This window comes from Pseudopodoces humilis, chromosome 18 (assembly GCF_049639895.1).
Source record: "Pseudopodoces humilis isolate 2021_Gansu_Grassland_sample_001 chromosome 18, ASM4963989v1, whole genome shotgun sequence".
Classification (NCBI taxonomy): domain Eukaryota; kingdom Metazoa; phylum Chordata; class Aves; order Passeriformes; family Paridae; genus Pseudopodoces; species Pseudopodoces humilis.
Window position 1 is genome coordinate 8,942,171 of NC_142217.1, and position 19,487 is coordinate 8,961,657.

Below are 19,487 nucleotides of genomic sequence, written 5' to 3' on the forward strand. Positions count from 1 at the left end.
CAGTCACATTTTGGACACAGTTAACCTGCCTCAAAAATGGGGTTTGTACATTTGGAACTAGAGTTGGAAAACAGCTTCTTCTGAATTCAGGAGGTTTTGGAATCAAGCCATAGAAGTGAGTGTAATTACAGAAATTGGAGTCAGGAATTTAAACTAGTTCAAGTCTGAATTACAACCCAGTATTATCTGATTATGTGAGAAAAATTGTTTCCCAGGTGCATGTTTCTTGGGGGATTTTTTATATTTAAAGGTAAACTTGGGTGCATTGTTTTTCTTCCTGTGTCATTGCAACTCAGTTTCCCTAGAGACTGGGGCTCAGTCTGTATTTCTTGAATTAAACTAGAAAACAGTAAATTTTTCAAGAAGCTAAGAAAAGGGGTGTTACCTGTTTCACAATCTTACTGTTGCATGGTTACAGAATACACCTGTCTGTTTAATAAAGCAAAGAGATTATTTGGCTAGCATGTCTTGTTTAAATTGGAGACATTAACATTTAACTATTACTGAAATAGAAAGGCTGGTCAAAACACTGAATAGAAAAGATGTGGCTGTTTGTTGGGCCACACAGAGAAGGCAGGCCAGAGTCCCCTTTCTTTCCTGCCCAAATGGAGTTGAAAACATGCCCAGTCTTCCATGTCCTTAGGTTTTTCTAAGGTACAGAAGACACAAGTAGAGTCCCAAGGGAACTTGGAAGTCTGGGAGTTATGGGACTGCAGCTGCACAATAGGCTGAGGCAGGGATGTTATTGCTCCCAGGGGAATTGCCCATGAAACACAGCTAAATGCCTCTTAGGATGCAATTGCATCAAAATCATGCTGACCCTTTTCCCTGGTGCCACAGAAGGGTTTTTCTGAGTGGTAAATGATAATTTGTAGGAGTATGCTGCACTTCGAAAATTCTGTAAAATTACCTCAGCTTCTCCTGCTAAGAGACAAACTGCCTCCTGCACAATACTCAGTTGTAGTTTCTTTTTGTGTAATAGAAGTATTTTCTCACCTGGTTCTTGTCAGAAATAAAAGCAATAGTGTGCTAACAACACTAGGATAGCTAAAGTTTTCTTCTCATTTTCTTCAGTATCTTCAGGGCTGAAAAAGGTAGTGAATATTTCAGTTAGGTGTTGGTTTCTTTCAGGACATTCCTCTGCTTTGGGTTACTTAGGAGCTCAGAAGTGCTGTAAGATAGCCACAGTTACAGAGAATAAACTCTGTGAAATCAGAGCTGCTGCAGCCTTTGAGGATGTGATGGTTGTACATAGGCAGCTGTTTCTGAGGCTGCTTGGATCCCTTGGAGCCTCCTGATCCTTTTCTGTGTCAGCCTTTTCTGTGCAGGGTCCAGAGCAGGTCTCAGACACTTGTGTTGACACCTTTTCTTGTCAGGTCAGTGAGGCAGTGGAACAGTACCTGTTACACCGTCCCTGTAAGAAAAGCACCTTTTAATATATAGTGCTGGTGTGGGTCACAAAGCCAAGAGAGAGAACCAATAGAAAAAGTGAAGATGAGAAGTGCTGGTAAAAATTGTCCAACTTCCCAAAGCTGTTAAAGTGAGGAAGATGCAAATCAACAAGAGCTTGGTGAAGCTCTACTATTTATTTGATGAGCTGGCATTAGAAAGCAGACACAGGAAACAAGAGATGGGAGGAAAGTTATCAGAGGCACTTTTGATTTCCTTTTGAAAAATGTCTGCAGTAGAAACTGTGAGTCAAGTGTTTTATAATGTGGTTTTGACTTGAAAAAAACTATCCAAATTAAAACATGAAATTCTATTAAAATTGAGTTGTGCTGTAAAGATTCTGCCTATGAAACAGGTAGCATCAAAGGCAGCATGCTGAACTGCATGAGCTGGTAATTCCCCTCCCTAGCACTCCCGTCTTGCCTTGCCACGGGTGCTCTGTGGCCTTACAGCCCCAAGGGCCATAGTGCAGTCTGTGAATTAGCATAAAACCAAAGTGTTTATATGCTTGTTTCATGGTTGAGCTGATGAAAAGTCTAAGGCTTATCAACGTATTTAAGTATTACATCTCATCACATGACTCTTGAACAATCCTTGTTTTGGTTTGTTGTTACATCATGAATTATTTTTGCTAGGTGTGCTGCTCTGGGCTCAAACAACTTGTACCAAAACAGGTATTTCATTCTTCAGTAGTGATGCATTATTCTCAAGGGAAAAAGAGTTATCATCAGATCTTTGGAAAAGGAAAATCTTTTTTTCTTTCAGATTCAGCTTTTTCAGATCAGAACTAAAAAGGACATTTTATGCTTGATCAGAAAATGATGTTAAATTGCATGGCAGGAGAACAGCTTTGGTTTACTAAAATCAGAAGCAATTCCTATATCTAAACCTTTTTTTACAAAGCTACTGACTTTTTTTGCATATTGACTGATTCATAAAACTCATGTTTGGTAGCAGGCATGAAGCTCAGTGGGTTTAGGTGTTTTCTTGACCCAAGCAAAGTTTTAGCACAGACAGGACAAGACCTGGTACCCAGCACTGGTGGAGCCTGCCCTGTATCTCTGGCTTCCAGTCCTGTCCTGATAAAAAACTGATTTGGCAGTTCAGACCTTTTTTCCTTATCAGATACTCTGTAATCTGTGTCATGTTGTTATGCAGTCTGACATCAGATGATGATGATGATCACAGAGACAGGATGTGTGGATTGTTTTGCTTTTTTTTTTTTTTAACATAACTGTCTCCACAGTTTTTTACTTTATTCTGATTTCAGTACATTTTTTCTTTAATGAATAATCCATTAGGTATGAATAGTGTCTTGCAGTAATGGATCCAGCTTTTTTTAGTAAATGGATATTGTGAAACATCCAGTCATATTTAAATTCAAATAACTTCATATTTCATAAAAAAAATAAATAATGAATGCCTGTGAAGGTGCTGTCCTTTGGACATTTATTTACACAGGAGTTTTTTAGTATTTCATACGGCTTTTATATCAATGCTTCTTCCAGCTGCTGTTTGAAAACCCAACAATAAAAACAAAAATCATTGCTCTACCTTTTTTTCTTCTGTTGTAGTAGGAAGGGACTGTATGTTTTAGTGTATAGCTGGATGCATATAACTGACCTGGGGATACATTAAAGTGGCCTATAAAAACAAGGTCTGCCAGGACACTGTTCTTTCCTCGCAGAGTTGGGGGGATGGGGAGGAAGCGGTGAGGGTGTCTGTTGCTAGCAACATGATATTATTACTTCAGGAAAACATCTGAAATTAATAAATTAAATTTGAGTGCATACATCTCTAAGATTCTTTTTATGTTAAAGATCAAAAGCAAGAGCAAAGTAAATTGCCTCCTTGTCATCTTGGTATTATTGCTGTGAAAGGTTCAGCTTTCTTCCTTGTGTGAACTCGCAGAGTGGGTGCAGTACAGCTGAGTGAACAGAAAAGTGCTCATGCAGAAAAACCCCATCAGTGAGCCCCCTGTCAATACAGCAGTGAGCTGTTTGTTTCCTTGTACAAGGTGTAACATCCTGTAACCCAGCAATAACAAGAGTTAATACTAGCACTAAAGAGTATCTGAAAACTGAAGTCTGGGAAAAAATTGTTACTGATATCTGTCTCTGTCTAGGGTGGGTTTCTCAGAATCTATCCTTGAATTATCAGATAAGTGGAACTTTTTTTCTTTAGCATAGCTACAGTTCCTTTATGACTTTTGTATCCTCTGTCCTTCTAATTACACTTAGTCAGGGTTTGGTTTACATATATGATGACGGAAAGTCTTCGCTTCTTTTCCTATTTTAAATTGAAATGTTAACTTCTCTGGATGGTGGGAAGATGCTACTTTAGGACACAGATTCTTCCAGTAAAAAGAGAGAACTTAATTCCCTTCCAGATACTTCTTTACTAAAAGTGTGTCAGATAAGTTTGCACCTCACTATGAGTTTACAATTCTTACTTGTTCTTAATTTTTTCATAGACTAAAATAGTTCTTCTTACCTGCAGAAGAAGTGGAAAATCCTGAAAAGGCCTTGTTACAGTAACAGCATCACTAACTTTTGTACTCCACCACTACCTTTTAAGGGACACTAACTCCCTTTTTACATCCCAAGATATAAAAACAGTTCACCAGTTTTGCTGGGTTTGTGCACCTGAGTCCAGGCAAGCTCCCTAAGTTGTCCTGCAGTCTTACTCACAAGTGTCCCTCAGGCAACAGCCAGAGGAGTGTTTCCAGCAGCAGGATAATCAGCCCTGCTACACTAAAACAGAGGAACAGACAAGTTGGAGCTGACAAGGCCCATGTACCATTGCTCAGTGACAAGGTGGCTTCATTCTCTTTTTCTACCTTGATGCATTTGCTGTTTGAGAAGGGCTTGGATTTGAAATATGAAAGCCCATGTAGCTCTTACCAGACACACAGCAGAATAATTTATACTTTGCTTTCCAAGCTGCTGAATTTTTAACTGTACTTTGAGCCAAGTTTATGTATTTTATATCAGTCTTCAGATCATTCACTCCCACAAAAGCAAAGGATTGATGTTAGCCAGCTGTCTTAAGATGGGTTCACCTACTTCTCTTTCATTTTATCTCTGTGAAAGAGGTCTAAATCTACTGCAGGAGAAAATGTGGAAGGTTTTTCCTGGCTAAAGAAATAAGGATTTCCATGTGAAGTTGTAGCACATTCCTCGTTACACCTCTCTGGCTTTAAATTGCCTCTGCGATTTTCCGGAGTTTCTACTGTATGAAGGCAAAATCAGTTGTTGCTAGCTTTTTATTTTTTAAACATCATTTAAGGTTGTAATGTCTCACAAATGGCCTGCCAACAAAATTTCCAGTGTTTTGAGCCCTCTGGTCCAGTAATTCTTCTGTTATAAAGTAGCTTTAGATACAGCTTCAGGAAGCTGTAGGATTCTGGACTAAAGGTCTAAGGACATTAAACTAAGATTGCCAAAACATAATCCCAAATCCTGTTTGTAAAATTAGCTGTTTATACTAACTCCACGTTTCCATTCAGAATAAAATATGCACTACCTTAAATTAGCAAGAAAACTGATGAATATTTTTTTACCAAAATGCTGTTCAGTGTGGTGCTCAGCTGTACTATGGGGCAGAGCATGGAAAGGCTAAATGGCAAAGGAGGGTGGAATAAGCTGAGAATGCTTTGAAAAGCATTGTCTAGGGCAGAACGTTCTCTCTTGGGGAGGAAGCTGCATTCTCAGCTCTCTTGTGAGGGGGTTTGCAGACTTTGACAGGAAAGAGAAGTTCTTAGCAACAAGATGACTTTTTTTTTTTACCCAGACTCAAGGGCATTTCATCATTTTGTAGTAGTAAAGCCTATCTGTTAAAATTTATCAGATATGGAGAGGTGAAGATAATCTGTTTGGCAGCATGAATCTGACTTGTAAAGATAATCAAAAAGGCCATGCAGAGTAAGAAGTACAGTGTCTATCCATTTGTTTGTTTGTGTTTGCATGACAGTGGAAACAAAAAGTAGTGATTACCAGTTTGGAGGTGAGGATGGCACAATTCATTTAATTTCAAATTGCTTCAGAATTTCTGTAAAAACTCCATATTTCTTACTTCAATAAAATCCAAAATACAGGTAATCTGTTTTTTAAAAAAAGGAAACAGAACAGCCTTAAGTCATTAAAAATACAGAGGGTAATCAGAGCCAACCTGCCTTCTTTGTCCCCGTACCTGATAAATGTTAATTCATGTCATTCCAAGCCTGACTCTTGCAGGTGTCAACCTTTCCTTTCCTGCCTGCTCCTCCTTCTGCCCCTCTTCTTAAAACTCACAACCTCTTCTGCTTTATTAGATTTCTTTGATGTACCTGGCTCTGTTCAATCTGCAATACCTTCAATGTCTTGTGAAATGACTACAGCTTATTTTCTCATGTATGTTTTTTGTTTGTCTTGCCCCCTTTATTTTTTTAAGGTCACTGGCCTTGGGTGTACAGGTTTAAGCTCTCCTTAGTAAATTTTCTTCACGCTGATTGACAAATACAGCTCTGCTCTCTGCTCCTTTCAACCTGCGTTTCAGTCCCATCATTCTCTAGGCAGGTATCTCATTTTAATCAGCTGCTTCTGGACTGTCCTTTCTAGACAAAGGAGTGGAGAAACAACAAACACATCTTGCAATGGGCATAAAGAACTCAAGAGTCCAGTAACCCTAAACACAGCTGGTAGAGCACAATGAAGTTTGATTAATTATTTATTACTATTATAATTATTTACTACTATTTACTAATTATTTGTTTAAAATGCAAGTTTGGGTAAGTGGTTTAATGTTAACTTTATGCTTGATGAGCCATTAAAGAATGAAGGTAAATGTGACATTTGTAAGGTGCTAACTAAATACATACTCCTTTCTTTTTTTTTTTAAACAGGCATTAGAGCTGTCTTTTCTGGGCATTACCATAGGAATGCTGGAGGGTCCTACAAAGGCCTGGAAATGGTGGTGTCATCGGCTATAGGATGTCAGCTGGGACAGGATACACACGGCCTTCGAGTGGTGGTTGTGACAGAGGAGAAGGTGGTGCACAGATACTGCAGTTTAACTGAACTGGGCAGCCATGGTATAGAGAAGGAGCTGCTGGATATGCTTGCTAAGTAAAAGTAGGCTGTGTCAAAAGATGTGTTTCCATATTAGATAAATATAAACAGTTTCATAAAGTTTCCCCAAGCAGAACTACAGATTTCTGACTGCAGTGTCCCAGAACAGCTCTCAGTTTGTTGTTGTCCTAAATAACAAGGAAGTTGTTGACATGTTTTTCTTTTTGAAAATGAGACCTATGAAGAGTATGGGAGAAGAGCAGAGCTGTATGGTAATGTGTCAGTGAAAAGTACAGTTCTGAGAATTTTTGCTTTGCTCCTGGATAATACTTTCTTATTACAGAGAAACTGGTGTCTGTATAACCCTTAAACTTGAGAGGGTATTTTTTAAAAAAATTAATTAATTTAGTAATTTCTGTTACCTCCTGGACAATATGAATGGGACACATTTTTACAGAAATAAAGCTCAAAAAATGTGAAATCAGCAGACTCCTGCTGACTTTTAGCAACTTTTGGATCATTTCCTGTTACCTAGGTGTCATATTTTCTCCCATTTCCCACACTTTACTTTCTTAGCTCTTCAGAGCCAGGAGCAACAGAGAGCAGACACATTCTGGTTTGCAGTCACAGCTTGGGTTTCTGTTATATCTCTTACAAAGTTTTATATAATGTTATATAGTTTTATAGTTTCCATTATATAGTTTTATATAATGAAAAGTCTAATGAGGCTGATATAAATGTCACTGACAGAAACTAAAGGTGAAACAACTATTTCTGTTTTGAAATTTCACTACCATTCAATTAGCATATATTCTGGCTCTAGTTATGGAAGTCGGAATAATTGCTTGGGGAGAATATTCTGTATATCTAATACTGTAATCAGAAGTCACTTTGTTGATTCCTAGACAAGTGGAGAGCTTTGATTTAGAAATGCAATGTAGAATGCTTTACTCTAAGACAGTACAGAATGCTACAGAATATTGAAAACCCTAAAAAGTATGTTTTCTTGACTGCAGTAAGTCTTTAAAAACAAATTTATGAAATAGTTTACATGCTGCAATCCACCTCTTTTTTTAGCAAGTGTATCTAATTTGTTGGAAATAAAGTCTTCATGTAATTAACTTGTACCTGCTGGGGTTTTAAGTATTTAGCTGAACACATTACAATCCAGGCCATGGGTTATCTGGATCTGGAGCTGGTGCAGCTTTGGCACCTGAAGAGGGAGGAACACAGTGAGCATCATTAATGCATTCTATCATGTTTTATGTATGTACTCACTTACAACAGTGTTCCCTAGAGGGTATTACAGGTATTTAAATATGGTGAGAGGTATCAAATGCTGTGCTGAAGAGTCAGTTTAATTACATTTTAGTCACAACAGTTTATCAAGGAGTCTCCTTCAAGACTGATTTGTGGAACTTCTGAGACTGTAAAATCACCTCTGTAGCAGTGCCTTGCAGCAGTGAAGTGGCTGTACCTGCAGCTGGACAGGGCCACTTGGGGACTGCAGCCCCATGAGCAGAGGTAATGTTGGATTAAGAGAGATCAGTTGCCTTTCCTTAGCTGAATATTTTCACAGTCTCATTTTCAGTAGAATGTGGAAAATGAGGAAACATTTTAAAGCCATATAATACAATCATGGGAAGGATATTTAACCATAGTTTGTGGCTAGAGATTCCACTATGTAGTAAAAAGTTACAAAAATAAGCTGGGAATATGTTTTTTTACCATCATAAATGACTAATTGTGTTTCCTCACTTTTCTCAGTGTAATTAGCTCATTTAGAATTAATACCAATGCTTTAACTAATTTGAAATGGCAGAGGTCCTTGCTGTCACGGTGCCTAATCTTGTTTATGTCAAGTAAAATAAAATATGTTAAATTATGAAACAATTCACCCATGGAGACCCTAATTGTAATTTAAAACAACATGTTTTGATGTTGAAGACATGATTTTGGTACCTCCAGCAGGGTTAGTAATTGTAACTCTCTGTCAGTGTCAGTATATGACTCTTTAAAGCAAGATGTCACTAACAGTTCTAAGTGCTGATAAAACAAGAGAGCAAGGGAGTCCTTGTGTTGCTGTGGGCTCAAGAGGCTGGGCAGAGATTAAGAAGCATCAAGTGACTATAGTTCATTTTGGTTTCTCTTAGGCTGCTAAAAGGATGAGATAAACCTCGATGACTCTTATTAATAAAATGAGGAAAATTCACATTAGAACACCAGAGCAACCTGTGAAGGTAACCAAATACTACATAATTAAGTACAGTCTGAGGGAGAGACCTATGAACATGAGGCAAATGACTGGGAACAAAGTCTTTGAGTGAAATCCTGGTTTTCCAACGTCAGTGTAAGAAACAGATTTAAGAACACACTATTTCTGGACTTTCCCAAAAAGTCATTAGGACGTGAGTACACTCTGTTTGCCTGCTGCTTGCCTTTAGTGCATTTGGGTCCAGTATCTCGTCTTTCAGGTTTTAATTGAGGTAATATTTTTATAGGCCTACAGTATTCAGCTCCTGGAGATTAGAAACAGAAGTGAAACGCTTCATGTCTCGTTAAAACTTCATCACATTTTTTTACACTGGCAGAAGTCTCTCCTGCCACTTCTATTTGCAGACTGCCTGTGCCATGGTCACTGCCTGATGATTCCCTTCTTACCTTTCTTAACTCAGCTCAGCAGCTTGGTTCCTAGTGTCTGTTTTTTTCAGACATTATCCTCAGATAGCTGGTTTTATTCTGCTATGAGACAAAAAATTGAAGACAGATATAGTGAAAGCAAATCAAAACAGCAGCAGTAAAACCTAAACATTTCACTGCTTAGAAGGGCTCAGCTCTCCCTGTGTGTCATGGCACAAGTGTGTGTCTGCCCCTGCAGGCTCACACTCATCGTGTCACTGCTTAACACTGAGAAAAAGCTGCTTCTCTTCATGCCCTCCCTGAGCCTTTCTGTGCAGACTCCAGCTGAACACAGCAATATTCTTTAGAGCAAGGGCAATCTTCACACACACACCAGTTCCCAGCGTGCCTACCAAGCAAACCCTGACAATACCTGGCACCTCAGGATTCCCAGTCACCAGGGAGAAAAGCATCAAAAAATTGTAAAGAGGGAATTTCCACTTCACTAGTATTCTGCAATTACCAGGGATGTCTCTGCTGACATAGAAAACATCACATCATGGCATGCATGGAAGTGCAAAGCCAGGTGCTTTAGGCTGCAGGCACTGTGCTTGTGGACACTTCATTTGAAAATGCTCCCTAAATAAAGTGAAAAAACAAAACATATAATAAAGAAAAAGCATTAGACCAGCATATTAAACTAGCTTCCTGCCTAAATGAAATACACCTGTGCAGCAGCAGATACAGAAGGGCCATCCCCAGAAAACCCCCAACACTCACAGAACTAAGGCAACACAGACAAATCAAAAGCTTTTCAAGCAACACAGAAAACATACCCAGCACTTCTTTTCAGGATTAAAAAACAAAACAAAACAAAAAAAAAAACAACTAAAAAACACCGAAAGCAAAACCACAACCCACAACTCAGCCTACTTTTTTTAATTGACATTTTCATTTGTTTCTCTAGAAGTATTTTCTCCACTAGCACTTTGTCAAATGCAGATAGTTTAGTACATTTCTACTAATAAACACCTTTTTTTTTTCTTTTTCCTTTTTTTTTCTTTTTCCTTTTTTTTTTTCTCTAGGAGATCCATTAAAGCCTCATTGTATTTAAATTTATAATGTTGTCATGTCACTTTTGGGCAGCCAGAAATTGAAACATCCATTTTCTAAATATATCATTATCTTTCTCAAACATTGCTTAGAAAGGTCTAACACTGTTAAAAACCACAATTTGGCCTTTTAAATTAACTGGTAATGGCATTATCTGTATTCAAATCTTTCTCACCTTCTTCCATATATAAAAGACACAGCAATACAGAAAGGTAGTTAATACTGCTCTAACAAACCAAGATCCTCAGCCCTGCACAGGGCAACCTGCCTGTCCAGGGATTTCCTGAATTGTGTCACCACCACTCCAGGTAGGACACCAGTGACTGTATTTGAATACATGTGAGACAAAGATAAAAGAACACAGCACAAAGACAATGAATCTTCTGTCACTTTGTTTACAAAGTCTGAGCTGAACTTAGTCTCACTCTTTTATTAGTTCTGAGTCTTGCTCTCTCTAAGCCAGTGAGGAGAAGGTAGGACCACCTTACTTTGCTTCAGCTGTGTAAAAGCTGCTTTCACACTCTGGCCAACCAGAGACTGTAGCTGGAGACAGGTAACTGCACCAGGGGATTCATCCTGTCCTGCAGGAGCAGAAGCCAGGACTGAAAAGGTCCCTACTGTGCTAATCCTTGCGGTTCACTTCCCAGGATTCCTTAAGTAACTCAGTTCAGTTAGCTTGGGGCAGAAGGCAAGAGGTCAGGGCCTGAGCTGTCACCCCATGAAGTCAGAAGATGAAGACATGGGTAAGAAATTAAACCGAAGTGGGAAACAACCCACTGTTGAGCTACTGGCTGCCCTCCTTGGCTGAAGCTGATAGCATCCTCTCCTGACACCCTTGAGGACTAGGGGACACTCCTGCAGGCTGTTAACTTCCCTGCCTGTGCTGGATACTCACAGCAATTCAACATCAATACATTTTCACTGTTATCAAAAACATAAATACCAGCTGTGTATAATATTGTAAATATTGTACATTTATGTGTCCCATAGAGGAAAGTTCCCCGACTGCCCTTGTCACTTTTTTCACACCAGGCAGAGGATCCTTCAGAGATCCCACAGTACCTTTTTCAGGGTGCACATATTCCCATAAAAAGGCCTGGCTGATTCACAGCATTCCTGCTATGGCTCACAAGGTAACAGCTACAACCTTCTAAAAAGCTCTTCCCAGCCTTTTTAATTGTTGAAGCAATTGGAGATATAACTGGAGAGAAGTGATGTAGCACATGAGCTTTATAGAACAGTATTGTCACCTTCACCCCACCCTCAGTCCTTTTTGGGGATATTTCGAATGTTATTTGGCATATTTAGGAATATGATGACTGTAGAATGGTGTATTAATAATTCAAATTTATTTCATTTTACTACAGTCCCATACAGAAGGTGAAGTGGTTATTACCAAAAATAAACTCCAGCAATAACTGGGATTGCTGTACTCATTCAGTGCATCTCAGCATATTTTTTTGAGACTGCAGATTTCTACATTGTTCTTTAAGGTGCTCTGCAATACAATACCATCAAAAACAGGACAAAAGAAGAGGATCTATCATTCATGATGAACACTGTTTTTTATTAGTACACTGCCTCAATGCAGTAATGATTACAGTTTCAATCACTTTTCCAAGAAAGCAAGGTAAAAGAAAGAAATACCAGGGCATTCTGTCTGTTTACTGTGACCCAATTTGAGAGCTGAGACAGACCCAATTATTGTTCAGAGAACAGCATTCCTTTTTACTGTGCAGCAACTTAACCAAGACAATAAATTCATGCATATTTAAAAATCATTTGATTTAAAAACATAGATGCTGCCAATCTTCCCAATCAAAGGACTTTTCATATTCCCTTTATTTCGTACACAGTCATGACAGGATAACTGTAAAGAAATATTTTGTGAAGTATTTCTGAGCCTTGTTTTCCATAGAATTTTGTTTGCTGTGGGTACAAGTGGAGATAGTTTTTTATATGTGGGTCATTCAGAAGTCTACATTTTACAGCCTGCACTTTTTATACAAATCAGTTTGTAATATAATCAGAGTTTAAGAAAAACTAGCCGTTGGATAAAAATAGAGAAACATGGATACATACCAAGGGGTGTGTCTAAACAATCCAAAGAACGACAGGACTATGTTAAAATCACCTTGCAGTAAGCTTTTTACGGAAAGAACTTGTACAATGTGTTTGTTTCACTGTTTTTCTTATCTGTGCACTAAGCCATGTAGAAGTTTCCTATTTTCTTCTAGAAAAGCAGCTCACAGATTATTTCTAAGCCCTCTATTATCAGTGCAGATATCTAACAACTCTCCTTATCCTAAGAAACAATGCAATCCTCATTTATTTCTCATTAAAGATGCATTGTAACACTAATCAGCTAAAGGTATTTCACTTGAAGCTTCTGAAGTTTATTTTTAAGTCTTCAACATGTTAATTGCTTTGCTTTGCCCTTGGGTTCCCAGAAATTAAATACAAACATGAAACTTCCTGTGGAAGTAAAGTAAAACCCATGAAATTTCTGTACTCTTACACAACACTACAGCAGTGAAAGATTAAGCATGTACTACTTAACTATTTCCACTTGATCCCCCCCTTCCTCACTGTCCCCCTCTTTCTTTAAAGCAACAAAGTAAATTTTCACCTTGTTGACTTCCATGATTAGTTGCTGAACTTCAGGACATTATCTACTTCCACCTGTGCTCCTATACTGCACACCCTGGGGAGAAAATCCAGTTGCACAGATCATAGAGACCAGAGAAGTGCCTACCCTGCTTAGGGGCAGTCTGGCTAATCAAGGTCTCAGCCTTGAACAGAAATCTGCAATAATGTATAATTGCCATCCAGTTCAGTGCAGAGAAGGGCATTAAGTTACTCAACATTCTTTTTATTTCCTTACACATATTCATTTGTAAAAGTCTTGATATTGTTTTATGATTTGCAAATGTAGAAGGGGGATTTGTTACAGAATTCAATTATGCAACCTCTCCACTGATGTATCTGAAGGCAAACTATCCCTGAATGAACCTGCTGGTGTTCCCAAGTTTCAGGTAAGGAACGTTGGCACTGTGGACTCTGGGATCTGTCGCCCAGGAGCGCTATTTCAGTGCTTCCCACAGTGGTAGGAGGCAAAAGCCACTTAACTTAAGGACAGCGAGAAATCTCTCAGTTACAGGAGGACCTGCTGATTAGCATTCCCAGTTTTAATTAAATCTGGTGTAGCTGCTGTCCTTGGGGACTGAAACATAGCGAAGATATTGTTTGAAATTAGGACACAGTCTTGCAGAGGCTGAGAAGAAAAACTGTAGGTGGCTGTAAACCAGGAAACCATAGTTAAGACTCAGAGATCTGACAGAGGCTCAGACTCCAGCTCTACAACCAAATCTCCCTTAACCACAGCCACAGGAGTTGACCTCTTGATTTTTAAGTAAAGTTCAAGCCAGTATTGGAATTAGTTGGGTCCTTTAGTGTGAGAAACTGTTCAACTCAAGCATTTCTTTGCAGTGAAATTGTGTATTAACACTGGAAAGATTCCCCATTTCTCCTGGGGAGATAATCCTTTCATTACTACTGATGACTTCCCTCATTCTCCTCTGGCTGTTGTCACTCTGTCTCAAAGATGAGCAAAGCCAGAGCTTCAGGCATACATTCAGTGCAAGCCTTCATCTCCCAGGTATGTTGTAAATTCTTACTGATCTTCCCACTAGGCTCACTTGTGGTTTTTACCATTTCAACTACCACACAAAGGGTATTTAATTATTCCTCCCATGAACTCTGAATGAATGACATCTTAAGTAAGGTCTGTTAATGAGACAGAGATCAAACTGATGCTTGATGGCAACGTTCAGAATTTTTCAGCGTAATATTAAAAAATGATCCAGTTCATAGTTTGCTCTGAGTAGTAGCATTAGTACTTCCAACACACCATAGACTAACTGGTGAATATTATGCCTATTACAAAATAATAAACATAAAGGGAATTATTTGGCAAATCAGATAAATTTTTAATTTTAATTAATTTTTATTTTAATATATTTTAAGGTAAATAAATCACTTCTTACCCTGAAAAATACAGAATATAATTAGGACTGTATTCTGACAGTTCTAGAAGTGTCATTAAGTATACAAATCCTTAACATAATACTTAATAGTAAAGTTTATTTCTTACCTTCTGAACTTACAGTTTGCTTAAAAATCACAATTTTTTTTTTAAATTCTTTTGAATTTTTACATACATTAAACAAGCAGAACATGAATTTGTGCAATATACTTTTATTGTATAAGGATATAATATCTTACGTATCTGTTTCTGGGGTGTCTCAATACAGTTTTGTATCTTTGTTCTCAGATATTTATCTTCTTTTCTTCTTTATATCAATGCTAGAAATACTCCATTGCAAGAAGTTTCTATATTAGTGCAACAAGGAATGTATTTGTAGAAGTAATTCTAAACATTTAAGCGAAATATTTCCAGATGTTATCAAATTTTAAAAATCCAAAACTTGAGGGTTTTTAATTATTACGCTGAATGCATGGATGAATGCAATTACATCTTTATTATTCTGCCCATCAGACCCATCAGCCCATCTGGGGCTGTAGACATGAGCTGTCTTCTCTGCAGGAAAATACTGCAGTGGCCTCATTCAAGGCCATGGGAAAGAGTTCCCCTAAAGAAATCATGACAACTTGTTTTCTTAAAAACATCAGTGTTTGCTAGGTCAGGGGTGAAAAAATGGCTTCATTGTGAAATCTCTCATTTAACAAGAACAGTCAAGCTAAAACACAAACAACTTAGAAACTGCATTCTTCAACACAATAAAACCCTTGCAAATATAGAGCACATCCATCGGTACCATTTATTTCTCAGTTGGGGAACTCACAGTACCTTTTCTTCAACATTTATGCTCATCGTTGACTCATTACTTTAATACTACCAGAAAGCTAAATTATGTCCAGCGGTTTCACTGCAGAAACAGCCTCCAACTGTGCACAGGGTTTCTTACAGGGTGAGACACTGAAGCATTACGGAGGGAACAGGGTAAGCTGAGTTTCCAGGAGGCTCTTGTGAATTTAGACACTAATTATGACAACTTAAATTCAATACAATTATTTTGAATTAACACCTAGGCCCAGAAATAGGAAAATTGTCCAGCTGGCTCTCCACATTTAGAAGCTTAATAAAGAAGCAAGAATAAGAAAGGATAGACAGGTAGATTTTTTTTCCTCAAACAAAACTTTCCTTGACTGAACTCTGCCTAATAACTGGAAAAATGACAGCAACTAATGTACTACTGAATATGTGCATTGCACCTTTTTATCACCTCAGCCCTGAGCAGGTACTATTTCAGTGTTGAGTACTGAATAAGACATGTGACTAATGCATTTTAATGCATTAAAAGTCTTGATAAAAATAACTATTTAGCAAAGAAAGCTTTTTAGTTAAAAAGCCTTATGTGTTTGAATAGTCTTACAGCCTTTGCAAAGTAGAACCAAATTTCACTCAAATTAAGACTCTAAAAGCCTTCCGAAACATTATTCAAAAACATTTTGATGTGCTGGAATTGTTAGCCCCTTTCTAAGTGACATCAAAGGAGAAGGAAATTAAAATCTTCATAATCCCCAAAAATATCCTAATTTCATTACTTGACCTGGTATCAAACTATTTGGAAGGGCTGTATTCAGAAATGTCAGCCTGTCATCATCTCTGCTCCTGGACATTAAATTTCACCAGGAACATTGTAAAAGTAGCAAAGGGAAATTTATTACCTATTATTTAACCCCAAACAAAACATGTGGAAGGAAATTGTATTTCCTTACCCTGCTTCTAAATTAGAACTTTGCTACTTTGAACAGGCAAATCAAATGCTAGGAACATATTTATGTATATAGGTCTAATTAGTGAATTAAATTATTGAACCTTCTCTAAAAGCTCTTGTGCTTACTCTAAAGGAATTAGAGCAAGATGGAACTACTCAGCATTTCAAATCCTCTGAAGTTCCAGTGTTTTTAATTAAAGGCCCCTGAAAACAAAATCTGCCTAAGGTTTGATATAAAGGTGTAAATTTGAAGTTTACATTTGGTTACAAAGTGTCTTTGAATGCTGAACAAGTTTGGAAATTTCTGATTAGCTGTCAATGATCTTATGAGGTGTTATGTTCAGAAAATGCATAATTATAACTCCCCCTCATCTTTACACATAATTGCACTGGGTGTTAACAAAGAGAAGCTCCCAGTGAGGGATGCTTCCAACTGCTGTTGCACTCATCACATGCCTTTGACTTCACTCTCCAGCAGCAGGTTTTCCACCTTCTGCTGGATGATGCTTTTTAAAGGGAAAGCAAGCAAAATACTAGTTTGAGATATGAAAAACAGTACAGATCCCCTAATGCCTTCTGCTGCAAACAGATGATCTGTTGGGATGACAGGCTGAACTCCTGAAAGACAAAGTACCTGCCCTTGAGAGAGTTCTAGAGATGAAGGCAGTTGATAAAGTACATTGATCAGCTGGCTGGATTGGTAATTGTGAAGCTGATCAGTGCTCCTGATGACACTGCCAGCAGCACAGAGCACTCTCTGTCTGAAGAACAGTGGCGATTTCTTTTGGAAATGTGTGCACATGGAGGGAGAGAGAAAAAAAGGCCTTTTCATATCTGTGTTCAACACATACACTTTTTTAACCATACCAGAGTGTGCTTTAATGCACAGCCAGCCTCTTCAACGTTGCCATGCAGCCCAACACACTCCAGGGACACCTCGTTCAGCTACCGTGATCTTTGCAGACAGGCCCAGCTGAAAGCCTCCATACCATTATTGATTAAACTTGCCAATGAGCTACAAATCATAAAAATCTTTATAAAGCTCTTTCTAACATTTGTCTCAAGAAATGTTGATCTGATCATTCACCTTTAGCAGACAGTAGTTTTCAGTCAACGTTTCCTTTTCTTTCCATTCCAGGTGGAATGGGAACTAAAGAAATCTGGATGATTGAGTTGGAAAAAAAAAATAATAAAGCATTTGTTCAAAAGACTGAAACCCACAGACAAAATGAGGCACAGATTTTAAAAGCAGCAGGAAGCATTAACATTTCTATGTTACAGAGTACATCTCAGTCATACAAGAGGAATTGCATAAGCTTTTCCACCATTGTGGTGATAAATAGGTTTTCTTAAACAGAATGGAAGAATTTGTAGCCTGACATTTATTTCTGTGCCAGTAGCAAATGTACTCCCCAAATTCCATCCATTTGAGGGCTGAAGAGAGAAAATAGGGCAGCACCTCTGGAGGACAGTGTGTATGTGTGGTCTCAGAAAAGACAGCAGAATCATTTGGCTGATGCAGAACATTTCCAGTAAATGTTTTTCAAGCTCTGTGTCTGTTGTGGTATTTCTCAAACACACAGAGTACCCTCACTGTTAGTCCTCTACATCAGTTACCTAGTAGCAGATTTGGGGATGACCAGTGGTAGAAGAGGGTTGCCTTCCTTAGGGAGAAGGACATTTGCCTGATATTTTTACAATTATTTTTTAAAATTTCAGTGACAAATGCTTGCTTTTCTTGGTGCTGCCCCAGTCAATAACAGACCAGGTTTTCGAAGTCAACTAAGCACCAGCCATCCCTCCTAGTCTCTGTGATTCCATCCCATTTAAGTTCTTCAGTCAAAGCAAAGTCCTGGCAAACAGTGAAGATATTAGATGGAAGACTGCCAGCCTGAGCCAGGCTTTCAGTGCTGCACTGGAAGGAGCAGGAGAGCTGCACAGGCTCAGAATCATGTCTTTAAGATGATCAGGAACTGCAGTGACCACGCTGTGCTGTGGAGCAAAGGAACAGAATCAAAGTGAGTAACTGCAAGTTATTTTGTCTGCTGATTACCTTTACTTAAGTCCTACAATGTAGTATCTCTAGTTATTTAAGACTGGTTATTTTCACTTCGCCAGGAGAGAGGAGAACAGATCTGCATATGAAAGGTGACACTTCTGAAAGCAAATGCTGGCTTAGAGACTTTAATGTTTCAAAAATATTTATACATTTCTGCTTTCAAATGCCCATGTTTAGACACTGGGGTTTTCATCTGAATAGAGACTGACCTGTAGTATCACTGAGTTCAGTGTTTAGAATTACAGGCCAAGAACTCGGGGAAAAGTAATTTTGACAACCATCCATTAGGATGAGCCTAACCATTGCCCTCCAAATAGCTTTCTCCTTTGTATATACAAGAACTGTCAGCATATAGGGCTATCAGAACTGAATATTGAAAAAAAGAAGCAGCCTAAGGGGTGTAATAAGAAACATTCATCTGCAACTCCACTTCTAATCTAACTTAAAGAGTGCTTATGATCATAACTAAATTACAGAATTACTGGGAGTTTTTACTACTTTGGATTCTGGAAAACTGAGGCTAGAATAATATTTCAGGGCCCTGTTTTGATATTATCTCACTGATTTGAACTATTTTTAATTTTAACTGACAATTTCTCTTGGCTTTTTGAACATTAAAATTAAACTGGGTTACTCTCCTTTTCATAACAATTATATGGAACATAGATTAAGGCAGCCAAATTAGCTTGCTTCAGACGCACTGATAAATTTGTTACATTCTTCCTGCACATGCCAGATCATCATCTGACTAATTATGCTTCTACAATGTGCTTCATTGACTGTGATACCTCTTTCATGATGATCAATGAACACTTTTCTCTTTTTTAAATAAAAATTAAATATATGTTATTTTTAGAGTCAGATCAACTTTTCAACCCAACAGTGATTGCAAATACAGTAAACAAGAGCATAATACTATATATTAAAGTTTCTGTGCAACACATTAAATCCTGGTATCCTGTGGATACATAATCACATTAGAGCCCTAAGCACATGTAATACTTCTATTTCTTGACATGCTGAAAAAGAGAAGAAACTTTAGATCATTGAAATAATTTCATATTCATATACCACCTCTATAACTATGTCACATGGCAGCAGGTTATAATGTCCTTCACACTGCTATTGGGTAGCATATTCCTCTGCATGCAAGTCTCAAGTAAGAAAAGCCACTTCATTTTGCTGTATTTCAATAGAAACAAACAAACAAACAAACAAAAAGAAATCCTAAGATTTTCAGGCTCCAAGATGCACACTCCAGTCCAGGATAAGTGATCCCAAAACTTGGATTCCCGGACTCACATACTCTGTGACAAGGATTGTAATGGACATCAACTCCCAAGGGAAGGGTTTAGCACAGCCCATCAGCAAGTTGAGCAGAGGTACCCAGGACTGTTT

General features: G+C 38.1%; 1 protein-coding gene across 3 annotated transcripts in view; it reads left to right on the forward strand.

Annotated features, from left to right (window-relative positions):
- The window catches only part of CPPED1 (calcineurin like phosphoesterase domain containing 1), a 40,594-nt gene extending 32,970 nt beyond the window's left edge, over positions 1-7,624 (forward strand). For all 3 annotated transcript variants that reach the window (XM_005522900.3, XM_088064385.1, XM_088064386.1), the window contains exon 4: positions 6,332-7,624. In XM_005522900.3, coding sequence (XP_005522957.2) covers positions 6,332-6,558 — 227 coding nt within the window. In that variant the 3' untranslated portion in view covers positions 6,559-7,624. The remainder of the gene's footprint in view (positions 1-6,331) is intronic.
- Positions 7,625-19,487: the final 11,863 nt, after the last annotated feature.